Source organism: Lagenorhynchus albirostris, chromosome X, assembly GCF_949774975.1.
Source record: "Lagenorhynchus albirostris chromosome X, mLagAlb1.1, whole genome shotgun sequence".
NCBI lineage: Eukaryota > Metazoa > Chordata > Mammalia > Artiodactyla > Delphinidae > Lagenorhynchus > Lagenorhynchus albirostris.
This window is the reverse complement of record NC_083116.1, coordinates 4,840,948-4,859,215: the sequence shown is the minus strand read 5'-3', so window position 1 is coordinate 4,859,215 and position 18,268 is coordinate 4,840,948. Positions and strand designations below refer to the sequence as shown.

At 49.1% G+C, this 18,268-nt stretch overlaps 1 protein-coding gene across 6 annotated transcripts in view; it reads right to left on the bottom strand.

Annotated features, from left to right (window-relative positions):
* Positions 1-1,466: 1,466 nt before the first annotated feature.
* The window catches only part of IDS (iduronate 2-sulfatase), a 32,335-nt gene continuing 15,533 nt past the window's right edge, over positions 1,467-18,268 (bottom strand). For 2 of the 6 annotated variants that reach the window (XM_060137410.1, XM_060137412.1), the window contains one exon: positions 15,008-15,717. In XM_060137410.1, the coding sequence (XP_059993393.1) occupies positions 15,245-15,717 (473 nt within the window). In that variant the 3' untranslated portion in view covers positions 15,008-15,244. The other 4 variants (XM_060137411.1, XM_060137415.1, XM_060137413.1 and 1 more) reach the window with 4 other exon arrangements.

Below are 18,268 nucleotides of genomic sequence, written 5' to 3'. Positions count from 1 at the left end.
AGAGCTGAGGCTAGCATGGGCCTGGCCAGGAAGAGGTGGTACTCTCTGCTGATGGGCTGAGAAAAGCAACTCAGGAGGGAATGAACTCCTCTAGACACAGGGAGTTATTTCGGTCTCTCCTTCCAGTGGCCTTTGGGGGAGCGGCTGGCTAAGAAAAGAACAAAAAAGTGTCCCAGAGCCGATCCTGTTCTTCACGAGTCCTCACACATGAGCCTAGAGCTCGTTCACATATTTGCCAAAGTGCTTGCAGATGCTGCAGCTTCTCTTCTTATGGAATCTAAGGCCACAGATTTGGGAAAGTGGATTCGCAAGATAAACGCAGCAGAGATGGCAAACCCTAGTGGGTTAAGAGCAGCAAAGGGGGCTGGGGCAGGGACCCCGGCCCAGCTGGGAATCTTCCGACTGTCCCCGGAGACAAAGCTGCCCATGTTGGTCTGGGCGGCTCCTGGAAGGTGGAGGCGTGGAAAGAGCGGGCCCCTCCCCCCTCCAGGCTGCGGGTCTGCAGCACACACAGCTGCAGCGCATCAAGACAAAAGGGAGAAAATGAAAGGGCTCTAGGCTGCAGGTTGAGCGGGACACGACGACGAAGACAGCAGGAACCTTCCACGAGAGGAAATGCTTTAGCAAACAGGGCCTGGCCTCTGAGCCCTCACCCCCACCTTTGGCCTGCTTTGATCAGCACAGGCCAGTGGCAAAAGCGAGGATGCTGGGAACCAGCAAAGCCGAGGCTCCCAATTCCTAGCGGGAAAACAGTCTACCTTTTCTCCTACGTGCGTACATAGTTTGTCAAGGTCACGTTGATGAGACCACAACTAGTGAACCAAAAGCCATCTGGATCAGAGATTAGGAGACCAGGGTCCAAGTGTCAGCATGACCACCGACCCCCAAGGTGACACACCCAAGGTCAAGGGCCGTCCACACGCAGGGTGATATTGCGGTAGCATAACCACTCTGAGGCTTTGTGTTTGGACAGTTGTCTGTACAGTTCACTGGTCTGAGCAAATCCTGAAAACAACCCAGTGAGACAGGCAGGTGTATCATCCCATTTTACACATGACGCGACTAAGACTCAGAGAGGTTAATGCACTTACCTAAGGCCACAAAGCTAGTCAGCGGTGGAGTCAGAATTCACACTCTCAAATCTGGGCCCATTCTTACCTGCCATGGTTTCTCTTACAAGCTCTCAGAGAGTGATCAAAAAGTGATGCAGGGCTTCCCTGGTGGCGCAGTGGTTGAGAGTCCGCCTGCCGATGCAGGGGACGCGGGTTCATGCCCCGGTCCGGGAAGATCCCACATGCCGTGGAGCGGCCGGGCCCGTGAGCCATGGCCGCTGAGCCTGCGCGTCCGGAGCCTGTGCTCTGCAACGGGAGAGGCCGCAACAGTGAGAGGCCCGCGTACCGCAAACAAACAAACAAACAAAAAAGTGATGCAACAAATACTTTTTCAAGCACTCGTGAGGCCCTGATCTGAGTGCTGAGTGTGAGAGGGCAGTGGTAAAGAAGATATGACAAGGAAGATATGCCCCAGGAAGTCGGGAAATGTGTGTGTGTGAGTTTGGTTTGAAGTTCAACTCATCCAAGTCTAGTTTATAAAGAAAGAAGGAAAATAAACCCAGGAGATTACGTTGCTGCTTATAGCGAACACAGCTCCCACGCGGACAAGAGCAGGCCTTTTGCAGGACTCCTGAGTGTGACAGCTGGGAAGGACTGGCCCCAGATGGGGAGACCCAGGCCCAGGAAGGAGATCTGTCCCAGGTCACCCCATGGGTCACGGGCAGGATAAGGGTCAAGGCTTCAATCTCAGGACTGGGAGGACAGAGATGGGAACATAGTCCCTAACCTCCAGGCAAACAATGAAGAAATGTTATAAATATGTCAGAGACCTTAATACTTACAAAGTCATTATTCCATTAAGTAGCTTCTTTTTAGCAGAAGTATTCCCTGACCAGCGACCCCCTTCCCTCTTAATGTTTCTACTCCAGCAGTGGCAGCTTGGAGTGTGCAGATTCATCAGAAGGTCCCTCATCTCATGGAGCTTGGAAAAAAAGAGGGGACATACTTCTGGAACAGATGCCAGACACTGCCCGGGCGTGACACGTTCTCAGGCCCGAGAGGGGGCGTGGCTTGCACAAGGTCATCCAGCCTTCAGGCGGCAGAATAGGATCAACTCGGATCTGTGTGGGCTCTCTCGGACCCTCCTGGGAATTCTGCTTGGCCACCTGAAGGTCCAAGCTGACCCGAAAAAGGGGACCAGAGGTGGGGGGCTCATTGGGAAATCTGATTTAGTTGTCAAGACCAGAAGATAGAAATTCCATGGCTGTGCATCCCCACTGAGCCCTGGAGCCCTCCAACCAGGTGGGAGAGCCTTGAGAAGAGTCTGGAGATGTGGACATGAATGTGTTGGGACCCCAGTGATTTCAGGAGCCCCCCGTTCAAAATGCCCTATGTTGCCACCTATAATACCAGGCAAATGCCCCTTGGCAGGCTTCACCTCCTTCTTGGGCTTCCCAGAGTTAAATCACTGCTGATCCTTCCACTGAGGGGTCTGGGTGCCCACGCCAGGGGCAGGGCCTGTATCAATGCATCCTGTATGCACAGGGCCTCCCAGAGCCCAAACCCGGTGACCAGTGGTTGAACTCAATGGAGCTCGGAATAAAGTCCCCCGAAACCGGTGTGCCCGTGTAGGTGTTAGAGCGAGGGCAGTAAACAAAAAGAGAAAAGTAGAGTATTCCCTCCAGTTGCTGCTTCTGAGACTCCTAACCGCTAGGCGGGTCTAAGGACCTATTTGTTCTCTGTCTGAACACATGGACTTATCACCGCTCACCTTGGACTAGAACTCTTGGAGCCTGGCTTCAGCCCTAACCGCTCCCAGGCTCTGAGTCCCCTCGGGGCAGCTCACTGCTACCCGACCCGAGTCACCCTGCCCGTGGAGGGTGGCCAGAATTGGCAAATCATAATCCCGGATTCCCAGTTAAGTTGGAATTTCCGATAAACAACAAATCATTGTTTAGTTAAGTATGACCCATGCGATATTTGGGACGTACTGATAGTAAGCAATGTATTCATTGTTCATCTGAAATTCGTATTTAACCAGGCGTCCTGGATTTTATCAGGCAACCCTATTCCTGCAGCCCACTTGGTGGCTGGCACCTGCCGCCAAAACTGGTTGAGGGAGAAAACAGTAAGATATCCTGCTTTGCAAAAGTATTGGGGGATTTTCACCATATATAAAGCCTGCATCTCATGGCGTGCAAATGAGACCCAGTCCCAGAGGGGGGAAAATGAGTTAGAGAGTAGTTAGAAAACAACCCCAGGGAATCCGAGACCCGCGCTTCATCTGCCGAGTCTTTTCTTCTCGTTAATTCATAACAGTGTCTTTTAAATCCTGGACTAGAATTCGAGAACAGTCGGTGTGCGAGTGTGAGAGTCATTACTTCTAGAAGACGCCCTCTCCGCCAGCTGGGCGCCCTCCGCGTGTTCTTGGTGCCACAGCGGCCTCCAGTGGTCGCCCCAGGAACCGCACGCCGTCTCCACCGCCGGCCAGAGCCCGAGCCAGGCCCAGGCGGCTGCAGGGAGGAGCGGCGCCGGAGGCCCCGGGGCCCCGGCTGGGTGGGAGGATCGCAGCCGAAAGGCACAAATCCAAGCGCGCCACGTGGAAACAAAGCTCTTCCCTGCGGCTGTGAAGCTCCGACCAGACCAGGGTTATATTTCATCTTGTGTGCCAACGTGCAACGTGTCTGCTGACCCAATTTTACAGACGTTCTCTTCAAAACGGACTCGGCTTTGTGAATATTTTTCTTTATCAAGCCGTGATGATGAAAACGTCAAAAAAAATCCTTTAAATAGAGAGAAGGTTGGGCTTGGAATTGATTCTTATTCTACCAGGTGGTGATGCTTAAACGGATAGTTGGGGAGATGTGGTAACACCGCTGGAATTAGTACTCCCACCCCCAGCCCTTGCCTCTTACCTCCAACCTAGCAACAGTCTCGCTTCATTTCCGAGCAAGGGCGGCACGGCCGATCCATTATTGAAAACACACGGCTCCCAGAACCTTGTTCATTTTCATATATGCAGCTCGGGGCAAGAGGTTCTCTGCCACAGCTTCCCTTTGATTTGAAAGCAATACAAAGAATAAAGGGAAACGAAAAATATGGCCATAGAGGGGCCGGCGCTTGATCCTTACACACACACACACACACACACACACACACACACACACACACACACACACACACACACGTGTGCGCCTTCCAGGTACGTACAAAGGCAATTTTCCGAACGGGTGGGTCACCAGCCTTTCCCCTTTCGCAAGTTGATATTCTGGCGGCTCCACAGCTTTGAGTTGGCTCGTTTGCACATTATTTCAGCTGAAATCTACCTCCTGGGTGGGGAGACCCAAGGAGAGGAACAATGCCCACGCAGCAGCCCCTGCAGCGGGGCCACGGAGAACCGGATCGGAGGTGGCGGGAGGAGAGACGCGCGGACCTAGGTCTGAGGCCTGCCCGCTCGGGTACCTGCGAGTCCTTGGCCCTGCGGCTTCCGGGCTCTGCGCTTCAGCGCCCCCTCGTGGAATAAGGAGCTGCCTGGGCGTCCTCCCAACCCGGAGTCTCTCTCAATGCCCTCAAGACGCCTTCGGTCTTCCTCAAATTCTTTTTTAGAAATTCCTTTCGTTCATTCATTTCGCAAACATGTATGTGCCTAAAATGTGCCAGGCACTGGGTTAGAAGCTTAGCATAGAGAAGTGAATAGGAAATGCCCCCTTCCTGAGAACAAGGTCACTGCAAAGTGACAGAAGGTGTACCAGGGGAGAGGTATCAACCCGGGTACCCTGCTCTGCTGATGGGAGTGTAAATTTGGGCCACCTCTTTGGAGGCCAGTTTGGCACCAGCTTCCAGATTGTCACGTGCACAGACTGCATGAGTCAGGAGCCCCAGCTGCTTGGCTGGCTCTGGTTAACTTAAGCAGAAAAAATTCTGGCTTGTTTTCTTTTTTCCAGGTTATTGAGTAACTCACTGAGTCCCAGGGAAGACTGCTGTCTCAGGCTTAGGTAGGGACGTAGGTGACCAGGCAGCTGCCATGACCATAACCAAAATCGCACCACAGAGCAGTCTGGCAATGACACTGCCGTTGTCCCTGCGGGACGCGGGTGACCGCTGCTTGCCGGCTGTGAGCGCAGAGCCTGTGTGCTGGGCCATGCCACCCTCGTCTCCTACGGCAAGGTGGGGAGAAGTGTGTCTGCTTAGCTGGGTAGACGTTGTATACCCGCTCTCGAGCCACAAGGAAGCCACAGGGAAGGTGAGGATATTTTCTGCTACTCCGATGGCAAGTGGGCTGTGCCTCCCACCCCAAAAAAAGAGCGTGGGGAATTGCCGCAGCAGAGGAAGACGTTTACTATGCTGGTGGCCAAAATTATGACAAATGTCTTCCACACGTGCCTTTGACCTGGAAATTCCATTTCTACAAGTTAATCCTTTAGTGTTACATTAATACTTACACAGGTGCTCATTTATCCCACGAACATTTGTTGTGTGTGCTACCATGTGCTAGGCACTAGGAGATAAGGGCACAAAAATGGACACTCTGTACCCCCATGGAGCTTCCCGTGAAAACAGATACAAATGAAGTCATTCCCGAAATGAGTGTGAAAGTACAAGTGAGCTGAGGGCTACGAGGGAGTGGGGTGGGTATGATGCAGCAGGGAAGGATGCTCTTGGGACGGGAGGGTCCAGCTGGCCTTGAGGACAGAGGAGTCAGGATGGGGGAGACATGGCAGGTCTGTAGGGGCCAAACCACGAAGGGTCTACACGAAGGCCAGGTTGAAGTGTTTTCTGAATGTCCTTGTTTCACTTGGGAAGCCACTGAAACATTTGGAGGTGAGGGAGGTGAAAAGAGTGACACGATCAGATTTGCATTTTGCAAAGATCAGAACTGTGTGAACTGGACTGCAGTGCAGCAGGAGGGGGAGATCCCTTAGGAAGTGGCTGCGCGTCCAAGTGACTGGAGATGGTGGCATGGACGGTATGAATGTCAAGGCTGGGAAGAGCAGCAGTCTTGATGTTAACCTTTGTAGAAATATTCACATGGATTAGGTGCCACGGGAGACGAAGGACACACCGAGGTTTCCGGCTTTGTCCTCCAGGAGACAGCATCACGTGCTCACATCGTGTTATACATAGAAACTTGGGGTTGGGGAAGACCTTAGAAATCATGCAGCGTGAAAAGCAGGTTGTAAAACAGTATGGAGGAAAACAGGATGCAGAACAGCGTCCAATTGTTGCATATATTGTGCACAGGAAGGGAGGGCTATGCCGAGTTAACGGTGGAGTTAGATTGTCTTTGCTTTGTACATTTTTCTAATTTTTCTGTGATGAATATGTAAATACTTTCGCAATAGGGGAGGAATCCAATCTTATTTTTTAAAAGAAATTACCTAGTATATATAACTCCTCTGCGATCAGAGAGAAAACTGAGATGGGAAAAATCTCTCTGGACAGGAAGAAAGGAGAAATTCAATCAATTACTACCAGAGAAACTTTTTTTGTTGTTTGAAAATCTTCATCTGTATTTGAAAGCTCCTTGCCCTCCTGAAAGATTGTTTTCAGGGTTATTTGCAAAGGGCCACTCCCCTTATATAGTCAGCACATTATTTTAATAATTGAGTGTGTATTCCCCGAATCATAAAAGTGTCAGAGACAGAAGGGGTTTTGGGAGTTTGTCCTGCTCCGGCAAATGATTGCCTGCCAGGGTCTCTGGACCTCGACACTCCTGCCCTGGGGGGCCGGCTGGGTTTTGTCCTACGCATGCGTCCTATCAGCCCTGGCCTCTCCCCACTCCATGCCAGCACCCCGCCCCCAGTTGTGACAACCAAAGGTGACTCTAGACATTGCCAAATGTCACCGAAGGCAGAATCGCCCCTGTTGAGAACCACCGGCCTAGGTGTTGCTTACATACCTCAGGTGACAGAGAGCTCACCACACCTAGGAGCAAGCTCTTCCAACCCTGAGTCGCTGTTGGAGAGTTCAGCCTTCCACTGAGCCGCCATCTGTCTCCCTCCAGCGTCAGTGCTGCTTCTTCCTTTGGGCCCCTTCCTTTAGCAAGCGTGTCCAGTCTCACTTTCGTATGATGCTTCTGCAGAGATTTCAAGACAGTGCCCTGCACTGGTCCCCATCGCCCCCCTCCGCCTGCTCCCAAGTCATTTCTCTCCCAAGTTGAACATTCCTCCTTCAGCTGTTTGCCTCACAGGACACGCTGTGTCTTTTGTTGGTGCAGGTCCCCGGCTAAACACGATTCTCCAGGTGCTGGCTGGCCGTGGGGTGACCACCTCCCTCTTCCTGGACGCCCATTTATGTAGCCCGCAGCTATGTCACACGAGGTCCCCATACCAAGCTGCTGGCCAAAATGCTGAAGGTTTGCCTGTGTGACTGCTTTCTTGGGTCACCCCCCAACCCAGCACCTTGGATCTGGGCCCCCGCCCCCTCTGTTAGGACTAACTACGTTCATCCTTCTCAAATTTCACCATTTCACAAGAAATCTGTAACCATGCTTGCCTCAGAGGACAGCGCGGGGTCGGGGGGAGAGGCTGGGGACGGGATGGAAGAGAAAATGACTCTTCATTGCACACGTCTGTGCCTTTTAAACTTTGTACCACACACGTGTATTACCTGGTCACAGTAAACAAGCCAGCAAATAAATACATGGGACATACTTCACCTGCTTAGGGTCACCCAATCCATCCAGCCTGTCCTGACCCATTTGGAAATGGATGGCGTGTCTTCCAGTCTCCTCACTTTCATCCCCAAAGACCTTCCAAATCTTCACTGAAGGCCATCCACGAGAAAGCCTCACCAAGGCACTTTTAAGTCAAGGTACTGAAGGGTGACTTTTCCAGTTGGGACCCCAGGAACTCACCCATTTTCCTCGAGAAGACAAGTCAGCCCTCCTCTAAGCAGTCGCTATTGCGTATCTGGTCTCCCTAAACACAGGCTCACCTGACTGGCCACCCTACCTCCTCCTTTCTGGGGAGTCTCTAACTGCAGGGCAAGGATCACCACGCCGAAAGGCGCTTCTACGCTCTAGTGCAACTCACCCTCACCACCACGAACCCAGCTCCTGCACCCGTCCCACGGCGCACCTGCACTGCCCTCACCCGGCTGCACACCTGGACTGCGGCACTAAGGTCTGCTAAAAGCCTCCATTTATTGATATTTTAAGGCAGCAGCGAGCAGTCCTGAAGTAGCAGCAAGAATTTCACACACTGATAATGGCAAATGTATATGATTTATTCATACAATACCTCATGCTGCACTTAACACACCTACAAGGCCACCTTTTCAATAGTGTGGAAGAGATTAATTGATAAAACCTGTTAAGTAAATAATGCGTTTTGAATACAAATCACCTGCAAAAGGTTCTTTCCAAAACACACTCGAAACGACGATAAATTAGGACAAGGGTTTTGTATATGTCAGCCTCGGTCCTGCTGCAAACCATCTTACCGGCAGAAATCACAGTCCCTGACTGTCACAGGCAGGAAAAAGCAGAAGCGGTTATTAACCCTTGGCCTTTGCCCCTCCCTTTGTCCGCATCCTAACTCTTGCTTCCTAGCAAGTGCCAAGTACACTAGACCTCGTGGCTTTGTTCCCCCCGGCAGGGGGTCTCTGCTCCCCTGCCCGTGATCCTGTGTGGGCACCCGCAGGTGGTCTCCCAGACACCTCAGTCAGAGCCAACCCAAGCCACGTTGGTTTCCTCCAGCCTGGACTCTTCCCCATCAGAGGCCTAAAACCATCGTCCGGAATCCAGTGCTAAACAAGGACATCCTCCGGTGACTGGTGCCATTGGCTGCCAGGGATCTTGGGCAGGAAACTCTGTCCCAAAGAAAAGCCCTTGAAGGTGGGCTCCCTACCACATCAGACACTCGACAGGAAGGCAGCCCCTGCCCCAGCAGGAGCTTCCTTAGCACGTGGAGGGCAAGTCCCGACAGCAGTGAGGGCTCTGAGCATCACAGCAACAGTGTGGGTGACCCGAGGGCCCCAAGTAGTGACAGCCCTCTCAGCTTCAAGGTCTCGTTCACAGAAGAGCCAAGGGGACACCGAGTGCGTCGGGGCGGGAAGGGGCTAGGCTGAGAGCAGGTTCAACCACAACGGGCTGTACCTAAGGCCCAAAGAGACCCTGGGTGGAGGCCGAAAGGAGCAGCTGGGTTCTAGCCCAACACCCGAGCCCAGGCCAGACCTTGAGACTCCTCAGAGGAGCTATAACCTGCAGGTTGGACTTGGGCAAGAAGGGGCTGAGCCTCATTTAGGAAAGTGTGCCCCCAAATTCTCACACAGTGAGGTATGACAGCTGGGGCGCCTGGCCGGCATCACTGAGGTTGGCCTGAGGGGGAAGGGCCAGCCCTTGCTAGAGTTCAGAGAAATCCTGCCCTCTGTAGCCGGGGTGTAACCTTGCTCATCTCTCAGCACACTCCCCATCATTTTTTTAAAAAATTATTTATTATTTATTTTTGGTCACATTGGGTCTTTGTTGCTGTGCACGGGCTTTCTCTAGTTGCGGCGAGCGGGGGCTGCTCTTCGTTGCAGTGTGTGGGCTTCTCATTGCGGTGGCTTCTCTTGTTGCGGAGCACGGGCTCTAGGCATGCAGACTTCAGTAGTTGTGGCACACGGGCTTCAGTAGGTGTGGCTCACGCGCTCTAGAGCGCAGGCTCAGTAGTTGTGGCGCACGGGCTTAGTTGCTCTGCAGCATGTGGGATCTTCCCAGACCAGGGTTCGAACCCGTGTCCCCTGCACTGGCAGGCGGATTCTTAACCATTGCACTACCAGGGAAGTCCCCTCCCCACCATTTTTAAGTGATTAGAGATGAGCATGGGCTGGGTATCTGCCCAGAAGAATTAAAAGCAGACACTCGAACAGGTATTTGTACACCCATGTTCAGAGCAGCATTATTCGCAATAGCCTAAGGGCAGAAACTCCCCAAGTGCCCATCGGGGATGAATGAATAAACAATGCAGTCTATCCACACCATGGAACATTATTCAGTCTTGAAAGGAAGGACATTCAGACACCTGCTACGACATGGGTGAACGTAGTGGATATTCTAAGTGAAAGAAGCCAGACACAAAATGCAAATAAGTGTGTGATTTCACTTATATGAGGTTTGTAGTCAAATTCAGAGAGACAGAAAGTAGAATGGTAGCTACCAGGGGCTGGGAGAGAGGAAGAATGGGGAGTGACTGTTGGACGGGGACAGAGTTTTGGTTTTGCAAGAGGAAGAGTTCTGAGGATGGATGCTGGCAACAGCGGCATAACGCTGTGATGTGACTGTGCTTAACGCCACAGAACTGTACACTTAATAACGTGTGAGATGGTAAATTTGATGTTATGTGTATCTTACCACCATTTTTTTAAAATGCATACAAAAATTTGAGAATTTCAGTCAAAAAAAGAGATTAATGTAGGAATGGTGGTGCAGTCATGACAACTGCAAACCAAGAACTGTCAACAGCATGAAAAAGCAGGCTAACGTTACTTTAGACCAAAACAGCTGGACAAGGGATTCTACGTGGTAGATGTGAGCTATGTCAAGGTGAACGTGTTCGTATCTGTGCACGTGGACGTGGGCAGGAGAAAGAGCAGAAAGCCATGTCCCCACGGCAGCAGTGGTCACGCTCTGGATGCGCGCTTCTGTTCATCCTCACCACTTCCTGCGTCTTCCAAATTTTACAAGATGAGCATATACTATTCTGATAATGGGGCGGAGAGACAGGGTAAATTAAGTATAAAAACCAACCACAAGAAAAGCTAAGGAATATGAATATTTATTAAATCTCTAGATCGGCAAGGGTCTCCATGTTGAATAGGAAAAGACAGGAAAAAAATCACGTAAGAAAAAGAGCAATTTGTTTGATTACTTATAAAAGTGAAACCTAAAATTTAAAGGCAAATTCACACAACTAGAAATACAAATGCCCAACAATCGTACAGAGAGAACGGGGATCGAGGTCATTAATAAGCAAAGAATTCAAAGCTCGTACAGGATGCCACTTTCACCTGTTACCGTGAGGGTTAGGGGTTTTGTTTGTTTTCAAGATTTGTATACTCTGTATGCTTGTTTGCTTTATTTTCAGTTTTACTACCTTAAGGGAGCAGGAGAGTGGGGCAAGGACTGAAGTCGAGATGCTTTTGGCAATTTGGCACCGAGAGCCCGTCCTATGGGAGTAATGTGAAGTACACAAAATCATTTTATTCACAAAGTTGCTCATCACAACATTATTTACAATACTGAAAATTTGGAAATTGACTAAATTCCCAATAACTGAAAGGTTAAGTAAATAATGATGAAATTACACAATAAAATATACTACCACCAGTATAAAGTATCTTTGCAAAAACCTGTAATAACCACATGTAACAGTGAAAGAATAGGAATATAAAATTGCACGATACAGCACACGGTATGACCGTAACAGTGTAAAAAATTTACATCCCAAAAAAGACAAGATATTAAGTGACTCTCTTGGTGTAAAATACTGATGCATCTTCTTACCTTTTACTACATTCGTATTTTCCAATTTTTCTAAAATTAACATGTTAATTTTACAATCAGAAAAAAATACTTTTAAAGTAAGGTGCCCACAAGATTCCTCAGCGATGTTTATTTCATCCCATGATGCAATCTAGAGAGTTCAAACCCCTCAGCCTCTTGGAAGTGGGGGCATGGGAGCGGGTGGTGGAGAGTGATCATGGATGGATGGATGGATGGATGGATGGATGGATGGATGGATGGATGGATGGATGGGTGGGTGGTGAAGGGAGGACGGGACAACCTAAGGGTGGGCAGGGAGGCAGGGATCGGCAAGGGACAGTCAGGGACCAGTGTGCAAACTGGTCAGCCGAGGAAAGGGGCTTTGTGGAGTCAGGGAAGACTCTGACTGCTCAGCGGAGGTCTGTGTAGACCCAGTAGTAGGCACTAACGGTGTTCTTAAAGGGCAGGACCAAAGAAGGATTTCAGGAAGACACATGGATTCTTTGGGAGCAGGGGAGGAAAGAGGAGGGGGAGGTAAACTACGTGGGAAGGAGGTGCGAAGGGCTAGGATGATGGTGGTGGGAGTGGAGGGGAAGAGACCGATTGCCAGAGGGAACTCCCTGCGCTAAGCTTAAACCAGACGTATGTGGTTCACTACCGGACAAGTCTCTGTGGGCAAACAGAGTAGAGAATCAGCCCATAGGAGGAACCCGCCAACAGCCGGGTGGATCGGCCCAGAGTTAATCTGGGGCAGCTCCGTTCGTCCACTTTCCGGCACAACGGAAAGGCTGTAGATCCGCTACGGTAGCCACGACGCACACTGGCTCTTGAGCACATGAAATATCGCAAGTGTGACAGAGACTGTGCTTTTGAAATGCTTATTTCATTTGAATTAATTGAAATTTAAATAGTCACATGTGCCTAGTGGCTAGTGGCCAGCACATACCTAGGGCAGTGGTCCTCAAGTGCACTCTCTGGAGGAGCAGTGTCATGTGTCCAAGTGCAGACTCTCAGGCCTCAGCCCAGACACCCTGAAGCGGAAGCTCTGCAGGCAGGACCCTCGTGTTTCTGAGCCACTGGTTTAGGGCCACTCAAAATTTCTGAGATTACTGGTCCGGGTTTCAACTAAACTGCATAAAAGAACCCCTGGCTCAAGTCTACAAAGAGTGACTTGAGAACCATTAATAAAACGTGTCCAGCTCAGCAGGATCAGAGAAAAGTTACGTGATGCAACGAAGACATGGTTTCTCAAAGCCGATTCAAGATAAGGAATGTGGTTGGCTTTGAAGTGTGAAAACCAGAGAGCAGCCGCTCATCCCAGTGAACGCTGCAGACGTGCACAAGCGGCTCTAAATTGGGTTCAGTGTCAAAAACACAAAAAGCGACCGTCGCCCGTGAGATGAGTTAGAAGAGCACGCCCCTGAATGTGAAATGCAGCCGCGCTTCTAAAAGGAGAGATTCATAAAGGGAGGCCAAGAAAAGCGAAAACCTAAGGAGCATTCTGAGGCTACGCCCTCGCGGAGAAAAGAGGACACAGAAGCACTTCCAGCAGAGCCAGATCTACACGCGAAACACCCCAAAGCAGACCCAGCCCCAGCTGTGGCTTTGGTCACGTGGGTGAGTGATGGCCAGAATGCATGTCACTTTGCTCTCTTTGGCACGGTTCAAATTACGCCTTCAGCAAGAGTAGAATTTGGAGATTTTTTTTTTTTTTTTTTTTGCGGTACGCGGGCCTCCCACTGCTGTGGCCTCTCCCGTTGCGGAGCACAGGCTCCGGACGCGCAGGCTCAGCGGCCATGGCTCACGGGCCCAGCCGCTCCGCGGCCTGTGGGATCTTCCCAGACCGGGACACGAACCCGCGTCCCCTGCATCGGCAGGTGGACTCTCAAGCACTGCGCCACCAGGGAAGCCCTAATTTGGAGATTTTTGATACTAAAACTGTGCTTCAAGAAAATAGAGAGAGAAAAAATGATGCCGTGTACATATAATAGTCAACCATGAATGCAAAATAAAAGCCTGGGTGAAAACTTCTCGTTGTAACCGTGCAGTAGGAGATGAAGCTAAGTACGCTGAAAATACATCATGAGGAATTTGACCTGATTGTAAGATTCTTAGTGGAAGTGATGTGAGTGACAAAGAAGACAGGATGGAGAAGGAGAAAGAAAAGGCTGGAGGAAACCATCTACAAAGCTGAGGCTTCCCAGGAGAGACTCGAGCTTCGGGATCAGGAGAGAGGAATAGGGCCCTCCACTCCTCAAGCAGAAATTGTTGCCAGAACACTGTCACTTAATCGCTTAGAAGATTGTTGTGTTACCATATATGCCTCCACTGTAGGCTAATTAGTAAAAAAAAATCTGTATTTGAAATTTTACTGATTTGAAGTAATCTTATAATATCTTGCCTTTTTGTTTACAATTTAACACAGTGCAGTAGCTTAATTTGCCGTACTTTGTTTCACAAATATTTAAATACCAAAGCAGCACTTGTAAACAAAGAATTACTAAAGGTTACTTTGATACAGGACTACATTAGATGTTTATTAAGAGAGTGCTTGACTCTTCTGGTGACTACTGATAATTAATCAACTTCAACGTGTTGTGAATATGACCTGTGAATACTCCATCATTTTTAAGATGACGTAGGCTAAGCTTATTACTACCACCTGCCTTTCTGGTTACTTTCATATTTAGGGAATATAGAACCACATTCTGGGGGATTAGAAATCACCTAATATTATATTAATGAAAAGTTTTCACAGTTCTCAAAATAATTTAGAATTTAACAAAATTAATGTTGTCTTTAATCAGCACTTAAAAAGTAGACTATTTCCTGTCTCCTGGATAAATGGATGTTTGCAACCAACCATCTCTAGAGAAGGAGAACATTAATGGTTTTGAATGACTCAATTCATGGATACAGTTATGCCTGTAACTATTTTCCACTGTGAATAAAGATACCTTTTAATAGATGCCTTTGGGTTCAAAGGTCATATTACTTGCTAACAAATTATTATTTGGGCCATAAAGTCTCTGAAAAGTTTTAACTGAATTTCTCATACATCTCATGCCTCTAGTTTAGTGAGATTATTTATTATTTGATGTAGAAATTCCATATTAATCACTTCATGCATATTTTATTTTGAGATTTGAAAATTTGTGATCTTAGAAAAACTGAAGCTAGACTTTAAGGCACTGGCATCTAGCATTATTATTTTACATTTTAAAAAGAAACCTAGATTACATGTTGATATAATATTTTGAATATATTGGGCTAAATAAGATATATTATTAAATTATAAACAAAAGAACTAGGAACTTTGTGTCACACCTAATTTGACATGTGGTTACTTTTTGAAATGCACTAAATTTCACAAATACTTAAAGTATTTCTTGAGTACAGTGTTATGTTCAGTTATTACGGTCTTGATAGCTAAACTTATGACAATTTTAGTTTGCTCACTCTGTACTTATTCATTCAACAAATAAGCTATGAGTGTTCCAAAAAAAAGGAAAGAAGAGGTTCAGCCCAGTCCAATTACCAACTATAAAGACAAATCAAAAGTTTCGGCTGTTACGTATTCTGAGGCCAAATTGTTGACGCCTGTTTTGACTGCCTACCCCTGGGGTTGCTTCCAATATTACAGGTAATCACGAAATAACCAGTGTAATTCCTTCTCTCACCAGCTGGACAGGAGAGCGTTATATATGCCCTCTGCGGTTGGCAAAACTCAAGGCGTCAACGATCGGGGAGGGGCTCCACCTTGGGAGTCATTATACATATTGTGATCCTGCCAAGGGTCAGAAGCTACAAAATACAGTTCCCCTGCATGGACGTCTGAAAAGTTAGCCAGAAATTCCCGGGGATTGAAGCCAACCCACACAGTATACCTATAGTCTACTGTGCGTATGGAATAGCCCATGACCTTTATATCTTTCAAACTCGGCTTGTCAGAATTCCACTGAGGAGAGTCCGCAGGCCGGGGGTACTGGCTATAGGCCACCAACTCACGGGGATTACCACGGATGTACAGATCTTCTTCCGAGTCACGGACCTGAAAATGCTTCAGAAGGTTCCGGCCTTCTCGGCACAGCTCCACGTGAAACGAGGGGATGGGGCAGCGAGGAGGGACAGGCAGCCCTGCAAGTCCCGCAAGCGTGGGGAAGAGAGAGAGCAGTTCCACGAGGTCCCCGGTTTGCCGGCCTGAAAGAGGAAGCAGCCCGGCGGAGGGGGTTACAGCGCAGAAGCCTGCTGCAGCCAGGCAGCACGAGCAGAGCGCGCGCCCAGGCCCTACACGCCGACTTCTGTTCTCCTACAGCATTTATTCTTAGCCCAAGAGTTTCAGGAACACCTCACCCGATAGCCTGCTGGCACTTTTATAAACACGATTTGAAGTTAGGACCCACCAGTGTTTAAGTGATTCAGGCAAGGGTCATCGGTGGAGGCCCAGACCGTTGGGGAGAAGTCTGTTGAGGACAGGCTATTCCGAGCCTCACGGTAGCATCACCCCGCGGATCACTCCTTTCTGGAAGTCTGCACTTGATCCATCGCCCTTTTATTATTGTAAAATACACACGACATAAAGTTTACCACCTTAACCATTTTGTAGTGTCTGGGTCGGGGGCATTAAGTACAGCCCCACCATCCATCACAGAACTCGCTTCACCTTGCACAACTCCCCGTCGCCACCCCCAGCTCCTGGCACCCACCTGCTACCTTCTGTCTCTATGTGTTGACTACTCTAGGCATGTGTATGTGGACACATCTAGAGTATGTGTCCTTTTGTGCCTGGCTTCTTTCACTTAGCAGCATGTCTTCAGAGAGTCCACCCATGTCAGAGTTTCCTTCCCTTTAAGGCTGAATGATATCCCATTGTATGGACGCGCCACGTTTTGCTTATTCATTCATCTGTCAATAGACACTCAGGTTGCTCCCACCTTTTGGCTATTAATTAACGCTATGAACATTCTTCTGCACGTTTCTCTTTGAATGCCTGTTTTCAATTCTGTGAGCCATATACCTAGGAGTGGAACCGCCGAGCCACACGACCATTCTATGTTTAACCTTTTGAGGAACCACCAGACTCTTTGCCACAGCGACTGTACCATTTTACATTCCCACCGGCAATGTGCGAGGGCTCCAGTTTCTCCACACCCTTGCCAGTACTGTTGTTTGCTGTTTGTTTTGATAGCAGCCCTTCTAATGGGTGTGAAATGGTATCTCATTATGGGTGACTTATCTTTAAAGTCTTTACATTGACTCCTGTTAAAATTTATTGTGACCCTGGACCATCATTCTAGCCTTTCTGGATCATTAAGCGCTTGCTCTATACGGCTCAATTTTATTTCTGACGCATTTGGTTTGTAAGTAAAGTAAAAAGAAAAAAGGTGAAGAAAGCTTTTTTAAAAGATACCTTTACAAGGGCAAGACCTGGCTGACACAACCGCCTTAACCAGGCCGTCAAGCTTGGCATCACTAATAGTGGCACAGGCCGCCATGAAGTGTACAAGACGGCCGTCCCGGACGCTTGAAAGACACAAGGCCAGGGAGATGCGGGGTCCCAGAGGACGACAGGTCTTGTCGGCCACCGTAAGGACTTTTTACTCAGACTTGACACAGGAGTGTAGGAGGCCCCAGGGCGGGGCTGTGACACCACCTGGCTTGGGTTTTATCAGGCTCGCTGTGGCTGTTAAAGTCAGGATCACCGAGGAAAAACTCCAGGGACCACGGGCGCACGCAAGGAGGGTTTAGCAAGAGGCGGTGGCAGTGTGGTCCACGGTGGTGACGGCCGGTGGGGGAGTGGTGTGGACATATTCTGAATGGAGAGCGACAGGCGCAATTGCTGACACACCACGAACCGCATACAGACCATGACAGAAAGACGGGGGCCGATGGCCCCATGGTTTTGTGGCCTGGGCAACCACTGCCACTTCCTGAGATGGGGAAGAGCGTCAAAAGAAAGGCTTAAGGTCAAAGGTCAAATGGTCAGCTTTGGGCACGTTAGACTGGCCAACTGGGACAGGCTGTTGGAGATCCAAGTCCAAAGATCAGGGAAGACATACAGGCTAGAGGTAAAATTTGGAAATAAGCAGGGTGACAGTGCAGTTACATCAATTTACAACCTGAGCACCTCCCAACTGAAGTTTCAGAAAGGATTCTCAACCTGTCAGATTTCTCCCAGCAAATAAAGGGCTATAATCATGCCCTGAAACCGTTTAACATTTTTATCAACGACATGAAAGAAGACAGTGCATGCAGCACATAGAAATTAAATGTGTGGAAAATAAAATTGGGCCGTAGAAAACAAACTCGGGAAGATCCAGCAAGGCCAGAATGATGGGCCAGAACCAGGAAAAATTTAAACAAGAATCAATAGAAAGTACAGGATTTAGACGTTAACACGATGGATTAAATGCAGAAGTCCTGAAAGGGAGCAACCTGGTTTAGCAGAGTTCACAGCAAAAGCGCTCCAAGAAGGGCAAATGCCACCTGAAGTACACGACTCATCTCTGCGCTGAGCAGATCGAGTCAGGAGACAACTCACAGAGAACCCACACAGGTCGACCCCCATGGCAGGGACGGCCATCTTGTCCAAGTGATGTTTCCAGAAGTGCTTTCTCAAACTGGAGCTTTTTGGAAGACAAAGACCAGGATAGCCAGGGGCCTGACGCTACCTGGAGAGGACCAGCTTGGGAGGAGGGACAGGGAGGTCAAAGTAAACTTGCCCTTCGCTCCTGGGGACGGCAAAAGCAGA